Here is a 19,823-nt window from a genome sequence, read left to right on the forward strand (position 1 = left end):
GGCATGTTTTCAGCTTTTCCATTAGACAGAGGTAACCAAAGCAAATGATTCAACGGGAAAGTATTGTTGCATGAAAACGGGGAAATGATGTCAGGGACCTCAACCAGAAAGCAAGTTTTTTTTTTTTTTTATACAAACTATAAAACACTGTCACGCTTTACTGAGGTCAGCCTATAGAAGTAGTTTGCAGAAGCTGTCAGTTTACGTCCGCTACTGTCAGATAACTTAGCTCATGTTTTATGTTTATATGTTTGAAGGTTCAAATCCCAGATAACTTAGCTCATGTTATAAGTTTATATGTTTGAAGGTTCAAATCCCAGATAACTTCGCTCATGTTATAAGTTTATATGTTTGAAGGTTCAAATCCCAGATAACTTAGCTCATGTTATAAGTTTATATGTTTGAAGGTTCAAATCCCAGATAACTTAGCTCATGTTATAAGTTTATATGTTTGAAGGTTCAAATCCCAGATAACTTCGCTCATGTTTTATGTTTATATGTTTGAAGGTTCAAATCCCAGATAACTTAGCTCATGTTATAAGTTTATATGTTTGAAGGTTCAAATCCCCCGCTTGTTCACCATTAGCCTCTGCCATCCGCGAGCTCCGTCGACTTACCAGAAAAATATCTTTGACACCAGATTCGCCGTCTCTGCCGGGTTGGTTTTGGCATCTTTCCTGACTTTTTCCATGGTGGTCCGCGCTCGCACGGCACTTTTCCCCAACTTTGACCCCCTCAGGAAACAGTTTGTCGGAGCTTTGATGTGTAAACGCGAGGCGGACGCATGTCCTTATGACATCCGCGTCCACAGTGTGCTCGTTACGTATGCGAACAGACCCTCTACAGAACAAATCTATGGAGTACCGCATGCTCCGCCCCCTGGCTCTGATTGGCCGAAATAACCATCACCGCTGACGATTGGCTGCGTTCTCTGCCCCTGCTTCCCATCATTGGCTGACAGGCACACCTGCACATTATGCAATAATGGTAATTATGGTTCATTTGATTTATTTGGAAAGAAATGAGAGTGTGGTTTACTCTAAGAAAAGGACAGTCACAGGAAATTTAATGTGGACTTCTCTCAGACAGATCTGAAAATGTTGGCAGCAAAATGAGTTTAAAAGTAACCAGAAACACTTACTATAGTTGTAATAGCAGAAACAGTATTAATTACAAATAATATTAAAGTATTAATAAATTAGTAATAAAGTCAAGTATAAATATAGACACTTTTGACACTTTTATTGCTCTGCCTTTGCAAATACACTTGCTTCTTGATTTTTGCTCTTTTTTTTCCTTTTGCATGTATAGTATTGTGACATGGATTTCGTGTGTGGGATATGAGCCTATAATGACAACTGTCATAGCATAAATGTCATCTACACTTAAAAACGCTTCAGGTTTGTTTGTTGTTTTCTTTTTTTAAATATTTACAACTGTTTTAAATGTTCTACAGCTACGTTTTTAAAATGTTTGCCCTTCTTTTTCTCTCTAGCACTGTGAGATTCCATTGACTGGCAAGTGCTTTATAAATGCAATTCATTATTATTATTATTATTATTATTGTTATTATTATGATGTTTTGACCATAAATATTTTTCAACCTTAAGTTACCAGCTGATAAGAAATATTGATATGACACTTTGTTAATATTTCCGATACACAGGAAGGGGCTTAAGGTGTACATTTTTGGGTTCCTCCATATACTAATATTTTACATCTGTTAATCTGTGCTTTTTCTTCTTCTTCTTCTTCTTCTTCTTCTTCTTCTTCTTCTTCTTATTATTATTATTATTATTATTATTATTATTATTATTATTATTATTATTATTATTATTATTATCTAGTAGTAGTAGTAGTAGTAGTATGTTTTTCATTTAGTAACAGGTCATTAATTAACTGGAAAATTTTTATCTTCCAAAGAATCCACATGAACTTCCTTTAGGTGTGCATGACCTGAGACGGTATGGGTCAGAATTACTCACCAAAGTCTATTTCCTCATTTTTATCTGTCAGACACACAATGTGCGGTCACTGAACCTCAAGCTCTGACTAACTGTATCTCATGATAACAAGAAAAACCATCTCAGTGTTGATACAAGGAATTACAGTGTAGCAATCCATATGTGTGAACTCCAAACACATGCATTTAACCACATGTTATTTCCATATTGTGAATAAAAAAACTCCATCGAAAATGTCCCTCCTCACGCCCAGTCTCCAACACAAACACAGAGACACGTGATGCCACTTACAGAGGATTTCCTATGAATAAAAAGCAGGTTGTCGATGACAGACGCTCCCTGACCACACTACAGGTGTTTCCTGTGCAGATATAAAAGACCTGGCTGACATATGAGAGAAACCACACCCCCCTCTCTTGCTCCCCAGTGCCTCACTTCTCTACCCTCCATCTCCTGTTTCATTGTTTTGAGGATATTTTCAAAGAAATCCAGCCACATGTAAGCAAGGTAAACTATTTCCTCTACACTGCTATCCAACCATAACAGACAACCTGGATGTTGATGTTTTAGTTAGAACCGAATGGGAAAAAGAGTGAATGAGAAAAGCCAGCAGGAGATTATTACAAGCAGCTGAACTCAGCCCAATAACTCTCATCTGTAGGGGATCAGCGTTTCTTTCCCATGCTGGCCAACCTTGTGATGAGCCTGGTTTTCTCCCCAAACTCAACACACAGCACTACTTTATTCTCAGGTCCATTCTTGCCTTAATAATTACACCTACCTCTAAATAATCATAATCAGTTAGTCATAATCAGTCATAAATCAGATTACAACATATTAACTCTTTAACGCCTGAGACATTATTTTAATGAAATGTGCTGCTGTGAATTTGTGTCAGCTGAAGTGTCATAAAGCTGCACTGAGTATGGGCTTGTGTTCTTTTTATTCGGTTGTTTTACTTCACTATGTGTTTTGTGCGTCAAAACAGGGTGGACTAACAGAAAAAGACAAAGAGAGAAATTGAAGTTTGACAGGTTTTTACCAAATAAGGCACTCAGAATGTTCATCAATAAGAGATTTAGGATGCTGAACATGAACTGTGAACTGGAACACACTGAACAACAACAAGAATTTGAATTTTGGCCAAGTAGTTTTTGTTTTGGGGCTCTTTTTTTTCCCAAATCAATCCAGCTGCTTTTTGGCACCTGGTTGAAATTTAAAAAGCAGTTACAAAACTCTGTAAGCACACAGTAAAAAAAAAAAAAAAAAGTAAAATCATGACAACGCTGTCAACAACAGTAAAAACAAAAACAGGAAAACAGTAAAAAAAAGGAAAAAAAGTCCAAACTGTCTATTTTTACAGCGACTTGGTCTTACTCACTGCTCTGTGTTTTGCCCCCCCCTTCCACAGGTGGTGGAGGGTGTACTGAGCATGCTCAGATGTCTATGGACAGAAGATCTCTTCTATCAGTATGTTTTGATGTTTTTGCTATTTAGCAAATAGTTGAATTTTTATGAATATTTCAAATATATCATACATTCAGAACACTCACCACAGACACATAGGGGTTAAAGGGTTAACTAAACTGCACTGTAAATAATTCATACAAGCAGCTACAAATTCATTTTCAGGAAGAAAATATCCGACTAACTGAGGTGACTTCTTTGACCCCTTTTAAATCCAAACTGAGAGTTATTGAGGCCGACTCTGTAACTTGCACCTGTTTTCTTAATCTGCTTGTAAATGTTATTTTTGAGTAGCTATTTATTGTCATGTGTGTCTGTTATATGTGTTTTAATTGTGTAATGTTATAACTGTGTGTTGTATTTGCTGCCAGGACTTGGCCAGGACTCCCTTGTAAAAGAAGTTCGTAATCTTTATGGGATTTTTCCTTGTTATAAACGGTTAAATAAAAAAAATCCAATAATTCTAAGATGTCATGAAGCAGTTTTTTCAGAGGTTCTCAGTCGCTGCTCTAGGGCACTATCCACACTGTTACAAACACAGGTTCAACAAACACACACACCATTACTTGGATGAGCACACAAAACTAGGGTAGTACATGTACTTCACCGATTAAAATGATCAAATGAGGCTTTGTAGGAACTGTTTGCTTTAGCATAGTGATTTACAGTTATCTCAAGGCTACTGCTGGAGGAAATCATTCAAATTTCAGTAGTTATGTGTTAACATCATCACAGTGAGTTGGAAATAAATATTTTCAGAATGTTGTGGTAGGTGTGAATGTCTTGCCAGTTCCTGATTTGGCTGTGCACTTGGATGTAGACTTGAATGAAAAAATACACACCTACCACCTTACAAATTTAATTACCTTAAAGATGATTGTTATTATTTAAAAAAAAAAAAAAAAAAAATCTGCATGAGCATGCTAGATTTCAAAAAATATATCCAAGGACACTGTAGGATTTGTGTAAAAATAAATGCCTTTATTAATTCATGGCATTCTTTAAAATACAGCCAACGCATTGCGACCTCTGGTCTTCATCAGGGCCTTTTCACTAGTGAGTTGCACACCTTCATACAATCACTTTAATGACCTGAAGAAGGGAGGTGTGAGGGAAAAAAAAAACAAAAAACATGCATACAGACACACATATACACACGCACACATATACACATATACACACAAAAAAAAATTTTAAAAATTAAACATGAAAAATAAAGAAGAAAAAAAAAAATATATATATATATAAATAAAATAAATAAACAAAACACAAACAAAAAGTAAAAACAAAAACAAAAACAAACAAACAAAAAAAAACATACAGCCAACACGTTGGCCTGTATTTAAAGAATGCATGAATTATTAAAGGCATTTTATTTTACAGAAATCCCCACAGTGTGCCTTGGATATATTTTTTGCAATCTAGCATGCTAATTTGGATTTTTTTTTTTTTTTTTTTTTATTTCTAAATAATCAGACACACCACAAGTTCCAAAGAGCACCTGTGGATAATCACCAAGAAGAAGACCCAGCAGCACTTCCACTTTGTTGGATTAGAATGATTGTTATATAAGTTTTAACAGCAGTACGGGCAAAGCAGTGTACTGACGCCCCTACACAACTACTAACAGGAATTATTATTGACTTGAAGTCAGTGGTCTTCAGGATGTTACTTCCTTTCACATCAGTGAAAGCCAGTTCAAACGATGCTGCCCCATTGTGCTACGAAGCTGATTTTTTTAAATAAGTTCACTATTAAAACGAATGTTCTCCTGTACAGTTGGTCACCATCATGCACATGAACACTCTGAGAGTAATTTCAACATTGGGGAATACACATTTCAAATGCTGGAAATTATTTTTCTGTACAAATTCTAGTACAAAAAAAAAAATCTGTAAAAAAAAAAAAAATATGGTTTGAAAATTTTTGGTACAAAATGAAACAAAACCTGTACCAAACTGACTGAATTTTTAGTACAAATATAGAATATCAATAAAAAATGAAAAAAAAAAAAAAAAAAAATACATTATTTATTAAAAAAAAAAATCTATAAATGATTTAGAAATTCAGTACAAAATAATAAAATCTTTATAAAATGATCTGAGAAATTCTAGTATAAAATACAACAAATCTAGATAAATCTAGATAAAATGACGGAAAAATAATTACAAAAAACATACTCTTGGAGGATCCATCAAGGCATTTCATACACAGGACAAAAGCAACAAAAAATTAGACAAAAACTAAGACAAAGAGAATGAAAACAAGGTTAGAGGTGGAATATGACAAGATAGTAACAAGATGACACAAAATACATACACTGACCAAAACTTCCAACGCAACACATACAATTTTGAAATATTTGGGTGTACATAAAATGGGATATTGGTTTTGAGTCATGATACATCAACTACACCTTAAAGGCTCAGAAAATTGTTTTGATTTTGTTGTGTGGGCAGCTCGTTCCGCTTGATTGCACATTGTTTAGAATTTTGCCTATCCCGTCAGGTTGAGTAGAACTCTTTGACCAATCCTTCCAGAATTTGGTCAATAAATTGCCGTAGCAATGGGCAACTTTAATATTCCTTTGCATTGTCCTGGGTCAACGTGTGACCATGCCGCGTCTAGGTCAAATCAGCGAGAGGTATGCTCACTGGTGGAATGTCGCAAAGACGGGTTGCAAGAAACCTTGGCGTCCACGTGTTGACCATATCACGTCTCTGGAGCCGGTATAATGAAACAGGAAGCACCAGTGATCGACCACGTGCCCCCAGACCACGTGTCACACCCCTCGGCAGGATCGCCATATTCGCCTCCAGCACCTGCACAATCGCTTCCTGCCAGCTACAGTCACTGCTGCTCAGACCAGAGGTCGTCACCCAGACCGGATTAGCGACCCAAACTGAACGCAACCACCTGCGAGAAGCCAACTTGCACAGCCGACGTCCCCGCCGTGGTATGGTGTTGACTCCTGCACGTCGCCGCATCTGTCTGCGATGGTCAAGGGCACATTTGGGCTGGAATGCTCTCAGGTGGAACAGGGTGCTCTTCTCAGATGAATCGAGGTTCAAGTTGAGTGTGGCTGACGGAAGACTGCGTGTTTGGCGTAGGCGACAGGAACGTTATGCTGACGCTACCATCCTGACCGCTGGGGTGGACCCAGTGTAATGGTTTGGGCTGGAATAAGCAGTAGACACAAGACAGACCTCAGTGCGGCCCGTTACTGTGACGAAATCCTGACCCCTGTCACAGTTCCACTCGTCCATCGCTATCGCCTAACGCTGCAACAGGATAACACGAGACCACATGTCGCCAGAGTCTGTCAGGAATACCTGAGGCAGAATAATGTTCGGTGTCTTGATTGGCCTGCGTATTCCCCAGATTTAAACCCAGAACATCTATGGGATATTCTGGATCGCCGGGTGAGAAGGCGTGATCCAGAACCAGCCACAGTCCGGCAGTTGCGTCAAGCACTCCAGGAGGAATGGGACCGCATCACACAGGCTGAAATTCGGCAATTGATTGACTCCATGCATCGCAGAATCTAGGCTGTGTGTGACGCCACAGGAGGCCATACGAGATACTGACTTCGGTGATCCAGAATTGCGCCTTCAACTGATGCAATGAATTTGAAACCAGGAAAAATCTGTTCTTCATTCCTGACTCTGAAACTGTGTTTTTTGATTTGAATCTTAATATTTGTTATGTATTGTTAAATTTAGCGTAAGAAAATGACAAGTGTTGCAATAAACCCAAGTCTTGCGTTGGAAGTTTTGGTCAGTGTAAGTAATAAACTATGTAAGAGACAAAATCCGATGTAATAATACATGTAATTAAAGATGTAATTAACCAAATGCATGTTTCAGAGACTTTACTTTTTCACTTTTACTTGAGTTACGTTGAATCAGTACTTCTACTTGTGAATAAGAGAAGAATGTGTGTAATTTTCTCTGATCTGACAATTTTCTCTGATCTGACAATTTCCAGCATGCTACATGATTAAATAAATAATACCAATAGAGCAAAAATATGTAGATGTATCATTTGCATGGGGTTAATGTGATCCTTGCTCCACTTGTTTTATGTCCTGCAACAATTGATTTCTGAGCTTAAAGGAAGTCAGAAAAAAATAAGGGCCATTAAATGATTAGATTCAATCATGACCGGATTTGTACAGATAACAACCTGGCCCAGCTGTTGCCTTTTCATTACCAGGTTCGCAGGATTAAGGAGCCCTTGGAGAGAGCTTAGTAACAGTGGTCATGGAAACGCAGTCAAGACTTCAGCTCTTGAGAGATTTACTTAACAATGCACTGTATCACCGCTGTTAACTGTAGGCAAAGCACCTGGGATTAGTGTTCTTGGATGGCTGGGTTTTGGAGGAAAATCCCTTTGTTTTGCTGCATTTGATGGCACTCAACTCAACAAGAGGGAAACTCTAAATAGCAAAAAGTTCAGGTGTTTAAGAAGGTACATGTTCAGTTTGATAGAGACTTGGAACCAGGCCTGTCGCCAATAATAATAATTGAAAGACACCTAAGATAAATAAGATAAGATAAGATAAGATAAGATAGATAAGATAAGATAAGATAAGAAGATAAGATAAGATAAGGTAAGGTAAGGTAAGGTAAGGTAAGGTAAGATAAGGTAAGGTAAGGTAAGGTAAGATAAGATAAGATAAGATAGAGATAAGATAAATAAGATAAGATGAGATAAGATTTTATTTCTAATACGTTATTTATCTTACTAATTTATCTTACTAATACTTTATTATGTTTATAAGACTTTATTTATCCTACTGTGGAGAAAATTCACAGTTAAAAGCAACAAAAAACTGTGGTATTTATAAAAAATATTCATATAAACATAGAATTAGTATTACAATTAAAACTAAATATTATTTACATGTCTACAAACTTGCACAAGAATAGATTGGTGCAAATATAAAATGTGTTTAACTCAAAGTTGCAATATTGTGACTAACAGCATCAACTAGATGAAACAGCTTTTTGAATCTTGATATCAAAATGAATACTGAATTAAAAAACAAACAGGTGCCTAAAGACTAAATACATTTTTTTATGAGATAAAATAAAAATACCTTCTTTAAAGTATTATTATTATTATTATATTATTATTTATTTATTATTATTTATTTATTTTAAATAAAAATCAAGTCCAATCCTAGCAAATTTCCAAAACTCCCCTCTAGAGTGACAACATTTGGTAAAAAAAAAAAAAAAAAAATCATACTATGATTATTGCCAGAAATATTATGATTGCAATGTGACTCTTCTTGTGCAGCTTTTAAGGAAAATGAACAGATTACAGATTTATTTACTTATTTATTTAACTCAGTCATACAAAGTTGCTCAAAAACTTAAACAAGAACAACAATAAGTGAAGTCAGTCAGATGCCTCCACTGTACTTGTACCAAACAGCTCTCTCAGTTACTCATAGATATGGCTCTGACAGGTCAAAACAGCCCTGACCTTAGAACTTTGAATATTAAAATTTTATCAATTCATCTTTGCCTTCAAGGGAACATTTCCACCAAACTGGAAGAAACTCAATGTGTACTGGATAAAGATTAAGACCTTTGGCCCCCGGTGCCTTCTGATATCATGTGGTCGAGTTTGTGTTCAATTAGTCATACCATTCACGGATTATCATGTTTTAAACATAATGGAAATGGATGGACAGACTCTTATATAATTGTGTTGTGGATGAGAATATAGTGACTTTCATGATGCATGTTTTCTACAGTACTTCTCTCTGCTCAGTGTCACAAAGTATCATCATCATAAATAGAGGCTGTGTTTAATATTTTCCAATTTCGACAATTAGATCAGCTTCAAGCTCCTAAATCTGGACATTTAAATTGCAACCATTTGCCATTACAAAGGCTGAGCTTGTGATTAAGATTTAATTAACTGTGCTCAGCTGGTCTCTGTCTTTGCTAATATAATTCAGTGGAGTTAGCATAGCATAGTATAGTATAGTATAGTATAGTATAGTATAGTATAGCATAGCATAGCATAGTATAGTATAGCATAGCATAGCATAGCATAGTATAGTATAGCATAGCATAGTATAATATAGTATAGTATAGTATAGTATTGTATAGCATAGCATAGTATAGCATAGTATAGTATAGTATAGTATAGTATAGCATAGCATAGTATAGTATAGCATAGCATAGCCTAGTATAGCATATCATAGTATAGTATAGTATAGCATAGCATAGCCTAGTATAGCATAGCATAGTATAGTATAGTATTGTATAGTATAGCATAGCATAGCATAGTATAGCATAGTATAGTATAGCATAGCATAGTATAGTATAGTATAGTATAGTATAGTATAGTATAGTGTAGTGTAGTGTAGTATAGTATAGTATAGTATAGCATTGCATAGTGCAGCATAGCATAGTACAGTATAGTATAGCATAGCATAGTATAGTATAGTATAGCATAGCGTAGTATAGTGTAGTGTAGTGTAGTATAGTATAGTATAGCATAGCATAGTATAGTATAGTGTAGTATAGTATAGCATAGCATAGTATAGTATAGTATAGCACAGTATAGTGTAGTATAATATAGCATAGCATAGTATAGTATAGTATAGTATAGTGTTGTATAGTATAGCATAACATAGCATAACATAGTATGGACGGATGGACGGACGGACAGATAGATAGATAGATAGATAGATAGATAGATAGATAGATAGATAGATAGATAGATAGATAGATAGATAGATAGATAGATAGATAGATAGATAGATAGATATTATATAGTACATAAGTTCAGTGGAAAATTAAACAAATGTAGAAACTAAAATGTTGTATAGGAATAAAAAAAAAGTAAATGGTGATCTCATTGTCTATTGCACACAAAAAAATGACCAAGTCATGGTTTGCCACAGAAACAGAGCTTTAATCTAATCCTTGTTTGGAAAAGCTTTCCCACAGTGTTGACAGTTTATTGCTTGATTAGGAATTTAACTCTTCAGTACCAGGCTCTGTGGCTTGTTTTGCTTGTGATCTTATTAATATTCTGATTCCCATATTCTGAGCAAGTAAAACCACTACTTTCATAGACCTGTGTATTTATTATGTCTCCAAGATATTTACTCTGTCGTCCACCAACCATGTTCACACAATACAAAGTTTATCTGTAAATCATCTCTCTTGAGTCCAACTATAACAGCCAAGCATTTCACCAGCTTTTTTTTTTTTTTTTTTCATGCCAAGTATAACAAAGACCACCAGCACAGAACTGAACCATAAAAATATTAAAAACCACCAAGAACCAAAACAAACAATGCTGGCTTACATTAACTGATAGTAATTCAACAACTGGGTAAAAAACATGACATTAAGAAATAAGTAACATTTACTTGCCAGTAGATGGAGCCATAGTGTTATATGAAAGGTGATCTATGCTCTAACTTCTATTTAAGAGTAGTTAATATTAGACTGCTTACTTTTGGTATGAAACACACATGCACAACGGGGTCACCGTCCCTGTTTAAATGTCTTTTCACTATTGTCACTGTACAATAGTGGTTCTACCTGTCAGCTTAGGCCATATTCACTGCAATACATTTTAACATCAAACTACAACAGTTTTTTTTTTGTTATTACAGATTTTATTATGTCAATTTTTTTTTTTTTATGGATATTTACATATTTTTGTACTAACCATTTTATTCTCTCTACAATGCATCATTATTTTGTTTTTGCAGTACATGTATGATGTCATGTTTAAATGATAAATAAAGAATTGGAATCAGACATTTCATTCATTTAATTCAGTCATTATTTCAGCTCTACTTTTGCTGTTCCTCATCTGTTAAAGACTTTTCAGATCCTTTCAATTAAAGGCTTCCATCTCCCACAGATCCTCTTGCAGACCCTCTGTGGAGTGATGAGCCCCCCCCCCCCCCCCCGACACACACACACACACACACACACACACACACTATATTCAACAACTGATTGAAAGAGAATTGGTTCGTCAGACATTGATACTCAGATATAAACCGAGCAGCTGAGGAAGGAACAAAAACTGACGTACCTGTCTTGGACTGATCCTCCCGCCTCCTCTCAAAACCTTGAACATCTCAGATAAAAAAAAAAGAGAGCGAGCCAGTGAGGACCTCGAAAACTTCTCCGTCCCGTCCCAGTGTGGACCTCCAGGCCACAGGAGAAGGTAGCAGATAAAATGGGCAACATGGCAACAGAGATCGTCGCCTTTCTCCTCACCATCTCTGGGTGGATCCTGGTGTCTTCCACCCTGCCCACTGACTACTGGAAAGTGTCCTCTGTAGATGGGACTGTCATCACCACAGCTACATTTTGGTCCAATCTATGGAAAACCTGTGTGACCGATTCCACCGGTGTGTCCAACTGCAAGGACTTTCCTTCAATGCTGGCTCTGGACGGTGAGTTTGGGGTCGTGACTGTTGATGTGTTTCCTTAGAGTCAAAGACAAATAGAAACATGAATGTTGTAGAAAGTTGTATGTTCTGGCCAAAGCCCTAATGCCAAAAAGTGAACACCTGTAATGGGAGATGAATGACTACCATTGTAAAATAGAGCATTTGGAACTTGATATTTCCTCTGGTGGGTCTGGCATCAGCCTACAAACAACCACCACACTTAAAGTCACTAAAGGCCACCTGAGGCATATGTCAGGAAAGGACCTGGGCTGGACCTGGACCACTATGACTTCCTAATATGTCAGAAAGACGCAATCTGAGAAAGTCACACAGTCTTGCAGAGGTCACGCACCAAATCCTTTTACAGTACACGAAAAAAATACCTTCGATCTAAATACTACTAGCATAATATCTTGAAGAAATGTTATGTTTTGTCACTCAAACCCCTTTGGTTCATTGTAAAAATGGACTTTCAAGACAGAAAAAAAGTTGTTCCTGGAATGTGAATCTTATTTGTCTTTTTCTATAAAGAAAAATATTCTTGTTGAACAAGTTTTTAAGGAAAGTACACCAAACTTTTCAGATAATATTGAGGTAGATTTAACATTGTAATATTTTTGTGGGTAGTATTCTAAGAGAGGTAGCACTTGTACAACTTTTCACTTGTAACAACAGAACTTCCATGAGTTTTGGAGCTTAGGTTAATGCTTCAGCATCTGGATTTCTGGAAATCTAGTGAAACAAGCCTCGCCCTATTGGCAGTTTTTCTTCTTGCATGGCACCAGAATATTTTGGTTACATTTCTGGTGATGCTGCATTTGTCTTCTTTAAAGCTCTGTTCATTGTCTCCAACACGAAGCCTACATTCAGGTTTGTCGGGGTCTGATGATCGCCGCTGTGTGTCTGGGTTTCTTTGGTGCCTCCCTCGCCTTGGTAGGAATGAAGTGCACCAAAATAGGGGGCTCCGAGACCACCAAAGCACGTCTCACCGTCCTGTCTGGCTTCCACTTTATTCTAAGCGGTAAAAACGATGGACTGCTGCTGCATGTCTGAAATTCTTGGGGATGGAGTTCATTCTTTACACATTTCCAGCCATGTCTTTCATTCTTTCCCACAGGCCTCTGCTGCATGACTGCATGCTCCATCTATGCTCGGCGGATCACAACTGACTTCTTTGATCCCCTCTTTGTTGCCCAGAAGTAAGTATTCAGGATTAACCCTTTAACCCCTGACGTGTCTGTGGTGAGCGTTCTGAAAGTATGATTTGTTTTAAATAATCATAAAAATTCAACCGTTTGCTCAATAGCAAAATTTCAAAATGTGCTGATAGAGTAGACCTTGGTCTTTCCACAGACGTCTGAGCATGCTCAGTGCAGCCCCAGCTGCCTGTGTAATGGGGAGTAAAACACAGAGCAGTGAGTGAGACCGACTCACTGTAATAATAGACAGTTTGGGCTGTTTTCCTTGTGTTTTTTTTTTGTTTTTGTTTTTTACTGTTGTTTGTAGTGTTGGGGTGATTTTCCTTAATTTTTTTTCACTATGTTTTTACTGAGTTTTGACCGTGTAGCTGCTTTTTGGAGTTCAACCAGATGCCAAAAAGCAGCTGGACTGATCTCGAAAAACAAGTCCAAAAAAAACAAAAAAACTGCTGAGCCAAAATTCCAATTCAGTGTGTTCCAGTTCATATTTCACGTTAAACATTCTAAATCTCTTATTGATGTACATTCTGAGTGCCTTATTTAGTAAAAACTTGTCAAACTTCAATTCCTCTCTTTGCCTTTTTCTGTTATTCCACCCTGTTTTGACCCTAAAACACACCGTAAAGCAAAACCGCTGAAGAAAAGGAACACAAGAATGTACTCACATCAGCTTTTATGACGCTTCCCACAGCCCGTTTTTACTGAAATAATGTCTCAGGGGTTAAAGGGTTAAAGAAGGGATGATGAAAAGGGCCCAGTCAGTCACACATTTCATTTCACCTTCCAGGTTTGAGCTGGGAGCTGCTCTCTTCATCGGCTGGGCCGGTTCTGTGCTGTGTATTTTAGGTGGACTTGTCTTCTGCCTCTCCCTGTCTGACGGCTTCAGTTTGAGGCAAGTCACTTACTTTTTCCAGAGCAAGAATATGATCCTTCATCTGTCATCGGCAACAAGGGCAGACTTCTCTGAGGAAATCTAATTTGACATGAAAGTGCAATGACTCCCTAATGCAGTTTAGGGCAATTTGGATTATTACTTTAACTGCAATGAGGACAGTTCGAATAAAACCTCCTCTAATCTCTTTCAGCATCTTGTCACGTAATTGCTGAACCTACCGGGTAAATTGTATGATTGTTATTTTTGATACCCGCCCGTTGATGGCTGAATGTTTCCTTTGTTACGCTCTAGTAATGAGGACCCTTTCTGAGTGAAAGTCACCTTGACTGAGGGCGCCTATAGGGAAGTGTTGCATTAGGCCGGAGAAATAAAGCTCCCCTTTTAATTTAGTTGACATGTCCTATCAACATTTGTTTATTAACCACTTTATCCTGGTTTATGGATTGGTTTCACTACCATGTTGTCTATCTTCTGCAACAAATACACAGTAAAGGGATGTAAATTTTTCAATTACTGAACTTAAATACAAGTTGAATGTACTTTTACTTTGACAGCTTTAATACCTTTTCAGAGTTTTTCAAAGGGATGAAGTGTTTCTCTTACAGATAAAGAAAAATCACTGTCTTAACCTATAAAGACTATGTGGCAGTTCCCAAATGATTTATTTTTTTTTGTCTATATTTAACCACCGTTGAGTGATTTATCACCATTTATTGTAATATTATCTTCAGTATTTTTTTGTTTATGGTATTTTCCTACGTCTAATTTACTGATCATGTAGATGTTCATAAAAGCTCAGATCTAAGTTGAGGATTATTATATGAAAAACAGAGAAAACTGAAGAAAAAGTGACTTTTTCAGCCAAATCTATTTTTATCTGAACATAAACCAAGTGTGTCCATCCACTGTCATCGATCCAGCACCATGGGTTTTAATGGTGAATCAATGTTGTAGAAATGACAGTCTTTCAACATTCAGTACGGAGCCTCTGAATGTTCAAATGGGTCATATCTGATGACTGTGAAAAGATAATAAACTGCGTTTTACACCAAACATTTCCATTGATTGATAGGATTATTGCATCAACAGTGATTTAACTTTTTATATCACTAAATGATTTTGGTTGCCATTGGATGTTTGGGTCTTTATGAGTTAAAAAAAAAAAATTGATTCACTGCAAAATGCATTAAAATAGGCTCATGAAAAGTTGACTTTTTAGAGCAGTTTTTCCTAAACTTTTAAAGTTCAAGACCCAAAAGAGAACTTCTTCCTCAGGCCCCAAACTTACAAAAACTCATGATGAATTACAACAAATCTAAATTCTTTGTCACTTTTTAATGTCTTTTCCATTATTTTTGTCTTGCTGTATCTTCCATGCCATTTTACTCTTTTTAGCTCTTTTATTTTGATTTGGTTTTATCTTTTTAAATCTTCTGTTATAATTGTTTGCCATTTTCATTTTGTTACATCTTCTTCATCACTTTCAACAACTGGTGTCTTTGTTGAGTTCTACATTTAATGAACATATTTGTCATGTTTAGGAAAAATGAATCAGCATATCATTTTATCTGGGGCGTTTTATCCAATGGGCATTCATTTGAGGGCCACTGGACACCACTGAGGACAAGATTTTTTCCTTAAATTTCCATTCAAATGGCAAATATTCATTTTACTGCAACTGATTGATGCAACTGACAAAATAGTATTTGACTGTTGATAAGACCTAAAATAATGTTTTCTGTAGATCTCAAGTGCCCTAGAACACTGCAATTCTTCTCTTCTTTAAGGCTTTTAGTCAGATCATAGTTACTAAATACTGATTTATTTATTATTTTGCATACCACAGTGCTTTTAGACCTATTCTGTATATGGAAACTATGCTACGTCTTATTTATTGAAGAAAGAATAAAACTGAAAGGGCCCATGAAATCAGCTCCGGTACCAATTTAAGGTTCCAACTTGAAATCTGGGAAACAGAGTTTTTCCCACAGGACAATGACTTACAAACATACATGATTTTGTAGAACATGATGCTTGGCTGTAACAATTAAACTACCAACAGTTTCTACAATGGTTAAAAAGAACACAAATTTAAACAGTTAAATGCAACATACAGTGTAGATCAGTATTAAAATATCATACTATTAGTCTCATAGCATAATTGCCTGAGTCATATACTATATGGACAAAAGTATTGGGACATGTTGAATTCAGGTGTTTCTTTTCTAACAGGGGTCTAGGATACAAAACAATAATGATAAATGTCATAATATAAATTTATATTGGGATAAATTTCATTGCGTTGCATTGGTTTGTTTTGTTTAAATAGTTATCTTTATCCATGACTATGATTTTAAATGCTCTACCTCTAAATATCCTAAATATTTTTCATGCTTTGACTGTAAATAATCATTTTCTACCACAACTAACTAGCTACTAACTACTTTCTTCACATCTCGCTTGTGAAGAAACATCTCCCATTAAACTTGAAGGAAATATTGATGTTTATAAACTATATGGACAAAAATATTGAGGCACATCATGGCTACAGATGTAAGATGTCCTGTTATTATATTTGTTGCAATGTAAAACTATATTATGACATTTGTCATTATCGTTTTGTAGCCCAGACCCCTGTTTAAAAAAAAACAAACCCTGAATTCAACCTGTCCCGATACTTTTGTCCATATAGTGTGTGACTCAGGCAACTATGCTATGAGGCTAATGATATTGTTGTAAAACACTGACAGGAATCATTTACTGCACAATGAGTCCTTTAAATTTTCATAAGCTAAGTACATTTTCTTTATAATATTTAAGAAGGTAAGTAGCTCTAAATGCTTCTTTTTTGTACTTTTTATAGGACAGAGTACTCCTACAATGGAGCTGCATCCTTTGTGACAACACGCCACAAACAGAGTAAACCAGCCAGCAGCCTGCACAAGGAAACACGAGAGCCACCGAGGCAGTTTGGAAAGAAACGCCTACGTCTGAAATTGGACTCTGCTGCTACTGGGTTAATTGCAAAATGTACCAAAATAGTTTTGTAGTCCCAGAAATGATATAACAGATCAAAAGCGTACACTGTGTCTGTGCCTGAATTATACAAAAATGAACAGTTTACATTTTTTTTTTTTTGTACTGTGCAACGATAGTAAAACAGTTATTTAAAAACAACACATTAAAAAAAACTGAGTAAAGATAACTGCCCCCCGGCCCATTTTTGTCAGTGACCCATTAATAAATGATACGCTTGTTTTTCTTTTAAAGCAGGAAATTTGATTTGGCGCAAAATACCTCTCAAAACTCACCGGTCACCTTCAACACTCCGCCTGTCTCACACACAAAAATGTCTTTCATAATATTAAGCAAGAACCAAAGAATTGGACGCAAAAAGGAAATAAAAATGGGGGTGTTGGTTGGTTTTCATTTACTCCTGCTGAAATCCTCAATCCATTATAATCCATATCTGGATACTTGATTAATCTTGGGGGGGGGGATTACTGGATGTTACAGTGGCTCCATTCAAGTGTAATAAAAAGTAGCAGGAAAGACGTTATCAATACAACAGAAAAAGATATAAATAGATACATATATAAAGTTCTAAATACACAAACATATAGCTTTGAATAATTATATGTATACCAAATATCCATATTAAAACACTCCATTAACCCATAGAGACCAAAACAGCCATCAGTGACACAAACCATCCACAGATATAAACTGTTTAACAACTATTAATCCACTAATCCTATCAATACATGTAAATAATTGGCGTAAAATACAGTTCATCATTTTTTCATGGTCATCAGATATGATCTATTTGGATGTTCAGTGGCTCCACTGTGAACATGAAAACACCGTCATCTTGAGCAATGTTGATTCACGAGTAAAACGAGTTGGCTCAATGACAGTGGATGGAGACACTTGTTTTTTACATTCAGTTAGCAATATCTTTGCTGAAAAAACAACTTTCTCTTAAGGGAAGGGAAGGCAAGGGGGTTTGTTTGTTTTGTTTTGGTTGAATTCATACCAAATTGATTTTATAGCTTGCCAGTGACCCAGAATAGACCTGATTACATTTTGGGGAAAAGTAGCTTAAAGTTCAATTTTTTTTATGAATTAAAAAAAAAAAAAAAAAAAAATCCCTTTGCTTATAATTGGCAAAATTTCAAATGTCTGTAGCAGCAAAACTATTTGTTAAATTCATACCAAATTGGGTTTATAGATTGCCACTGACCCAGAACAGATCTAATTACATTTTGGGAAAAGTAGGTTAAAGTTCAAATTTTTTATGAATTAAAAAAAAAAAAAATCTCTTTTACTTATAACGGGCACAATTTCACATGACTGTAGCAGCAAAGCTTTTGGTTGAATTCATACCAAATTGAGTTTTTTCTTCTCATTTCAAATGTCTATAAATACATCAATTTTGTTTTAATTTACTTTAAACTTGGCACATATATAGAGGTAATTAATATGCTAACATCACCACATGCATAGACATGATGACATCAGCTGGATTGATGCCAAAATAAGATACAATACATGCAAGGGGCGGGGTTTGTTGTGCCTGGCACCACTTGTAACTTTGAAATTACTCTGAATTTTCAGAAACATCTACATAATCTGTGAATTAAATGTAGGAAAATACATGATTTACACCAAAAAATGCAAAATACAATAATAATAAATAAATCAATTAAGAAAGTAGAAATAGAGAACAATTCATTTGGGAACTGCCATAAAAGTAGCACTGGGTCTTTATGAGTTGACACAAAATTACAACAGAAATTTGTACAACATGTACTGGACAATATATTATTATCATAACCGTCCTGTAATGCATTTTCAGCTTTTTCTTCTTTATAAAATGCTTCAGTGTATCTAAAATAGAAAAGCTGGATCCGTAAGAGACCTCTGTTGTGGTCCACTGATCTGACCTCCAAGGGTCACTAGGTCACTCCGAGACCCAGAGATGGTTATGCAGATCTGAGGGCTCGAACCGGACGTTTCCCCTCATATCAGCCATCCATCTCCACCTAGGAATTATTATCGGTAGGAACCTCAGGCTATGTTACGCAAACCCTGTTGGCCCAGAGGTTGGATACTTGAACCAGCTGGCAGAGACCGGCTGCCCTGTGCTACTTTCCAGTGCCTTGTTTCCGTAAACAAGTGTCAGGTGTCCAGGCCTGCGCTGAACACACTCCCATATAAAGGTTGTATTGTCTTCTTTAATGTGGGCACTTCATATAGTAATAAGTACAACTGGTACTGAATCTAATATGTCAGTTTAAAATATGCTACAACTTACAACATTTTCTAATCTGAAATAAAGCAGATTTTACAAAAATGAAAGGCAGCACAATATTAGCCTCATTGCATAATTGCCTAAGTCATACACTTTGTGGACAAATGTATTGGGACACATTGAATTCAGGTGTTTCTTTCCTAACAGGCGTCTGGGCTACAAAACAATAATGACAAATGTCCTAAAATAGTTTTATATTGCGATAAATATTACTGCATTGGTTAGTTTGGTTTAAATTGTTAAATTTGCTTCCAAAATGCTTCAGATATAGTTTTTACTTCATTTCTTCTCACACTGATTTTTTTTATTTTTTATCCATGACTACCTCTCAATTTCTAAAATATTTTTCAGGCTCTGACTGTAAATAGTAATTTTCTACCTCAACTAACTATCTCACCTAGGACAAAAAATCTCCCTTTTTACTGAGGAAAAATGGAAGTTTCTAAACTATATGGACAAAAATATTGGGACATATCATGGCTAAAGCTGTAAGATGTCTTCTTCATGCCAATTTGAGATATAAACATCAATATGAATA

At 36.0% G+C, this 19,823-nt stretch overlaps 1 protein-coding gene and 1 pseudogene across 1 annotated transcript; one reads left to right on the plus strand and one right to left on the minus strand.

The window, feature by feature from the left end:
- Nucleotides 1–833, minus strand: part of LOC115431658 (multidrug resistance-associated protein 4-like) — a 51,364-nt pseudogene extending 50,531 nt beyond the window's left edge.
- Nucleotides 834–11,660: 10,827 nt separating this feature from the next.
- Nucleotides 11,661–17,021, plus strand: LOC115431666 (claudin-10-like). The gene is made up of 5 exons (XM_030152236.1): nt 11,661–11,880; nt 12,737–12,898; nt 12,995–13,076; nt 13,864–13,968; nt 16,835–17,021. The coding sequence occupies exons 1-5, from the start codon at nt 11,661–11,663 to the stop codon at nt 17,019–17,021; spliced, it is 756 nt and encodes a 251-aa protein (XP_030008096.1).
- The last annotated feature ends 2,802 nt before the right edge of the window (nt 17,022–19,823 follow it).

The sequence above is a fragment of the Sphaeramia orbicularis genome, chromosome 2 (assembly GCF_902148855.1).
Source record: "Sphaeramia orbicularis chromosome 2, fSphaOr1.1, whole genome shotgun sequence".
Classification (NCBI taxonomy): domain Eukaryota; kingdom Metazoa; phylum Chordata; class Actinopteri; order Kurtiformes; family Apogonidae; genus Sphaeramia; species Sphaeramia orbicularis.

Bases quoted from the DNA above. Each gene is read 5' to 3' on its own strand.
- LOC115431666 (XM_030152236.1), top strand. From the start codon at position 11,661: ATGGGCAACATGGCAACAGAGATCGTCGCCTTTCTCCTCACCATCTCT. The intron at 12,899-12,994 runs GTAAAAACGATG...TCTTTCCCACAG, and splicing joins CTTCCACTTTATTCTAAGCG to GCCTCTGCTGCATGACTGCA. The intron at 13,077-13,863 runs GTAAGTATTCAG...TTCACCTTCCAG, and splicing joins CCCCTCTTTGTTGCCCAGAA to GTTTGAGCTGGGAGCTGCTC.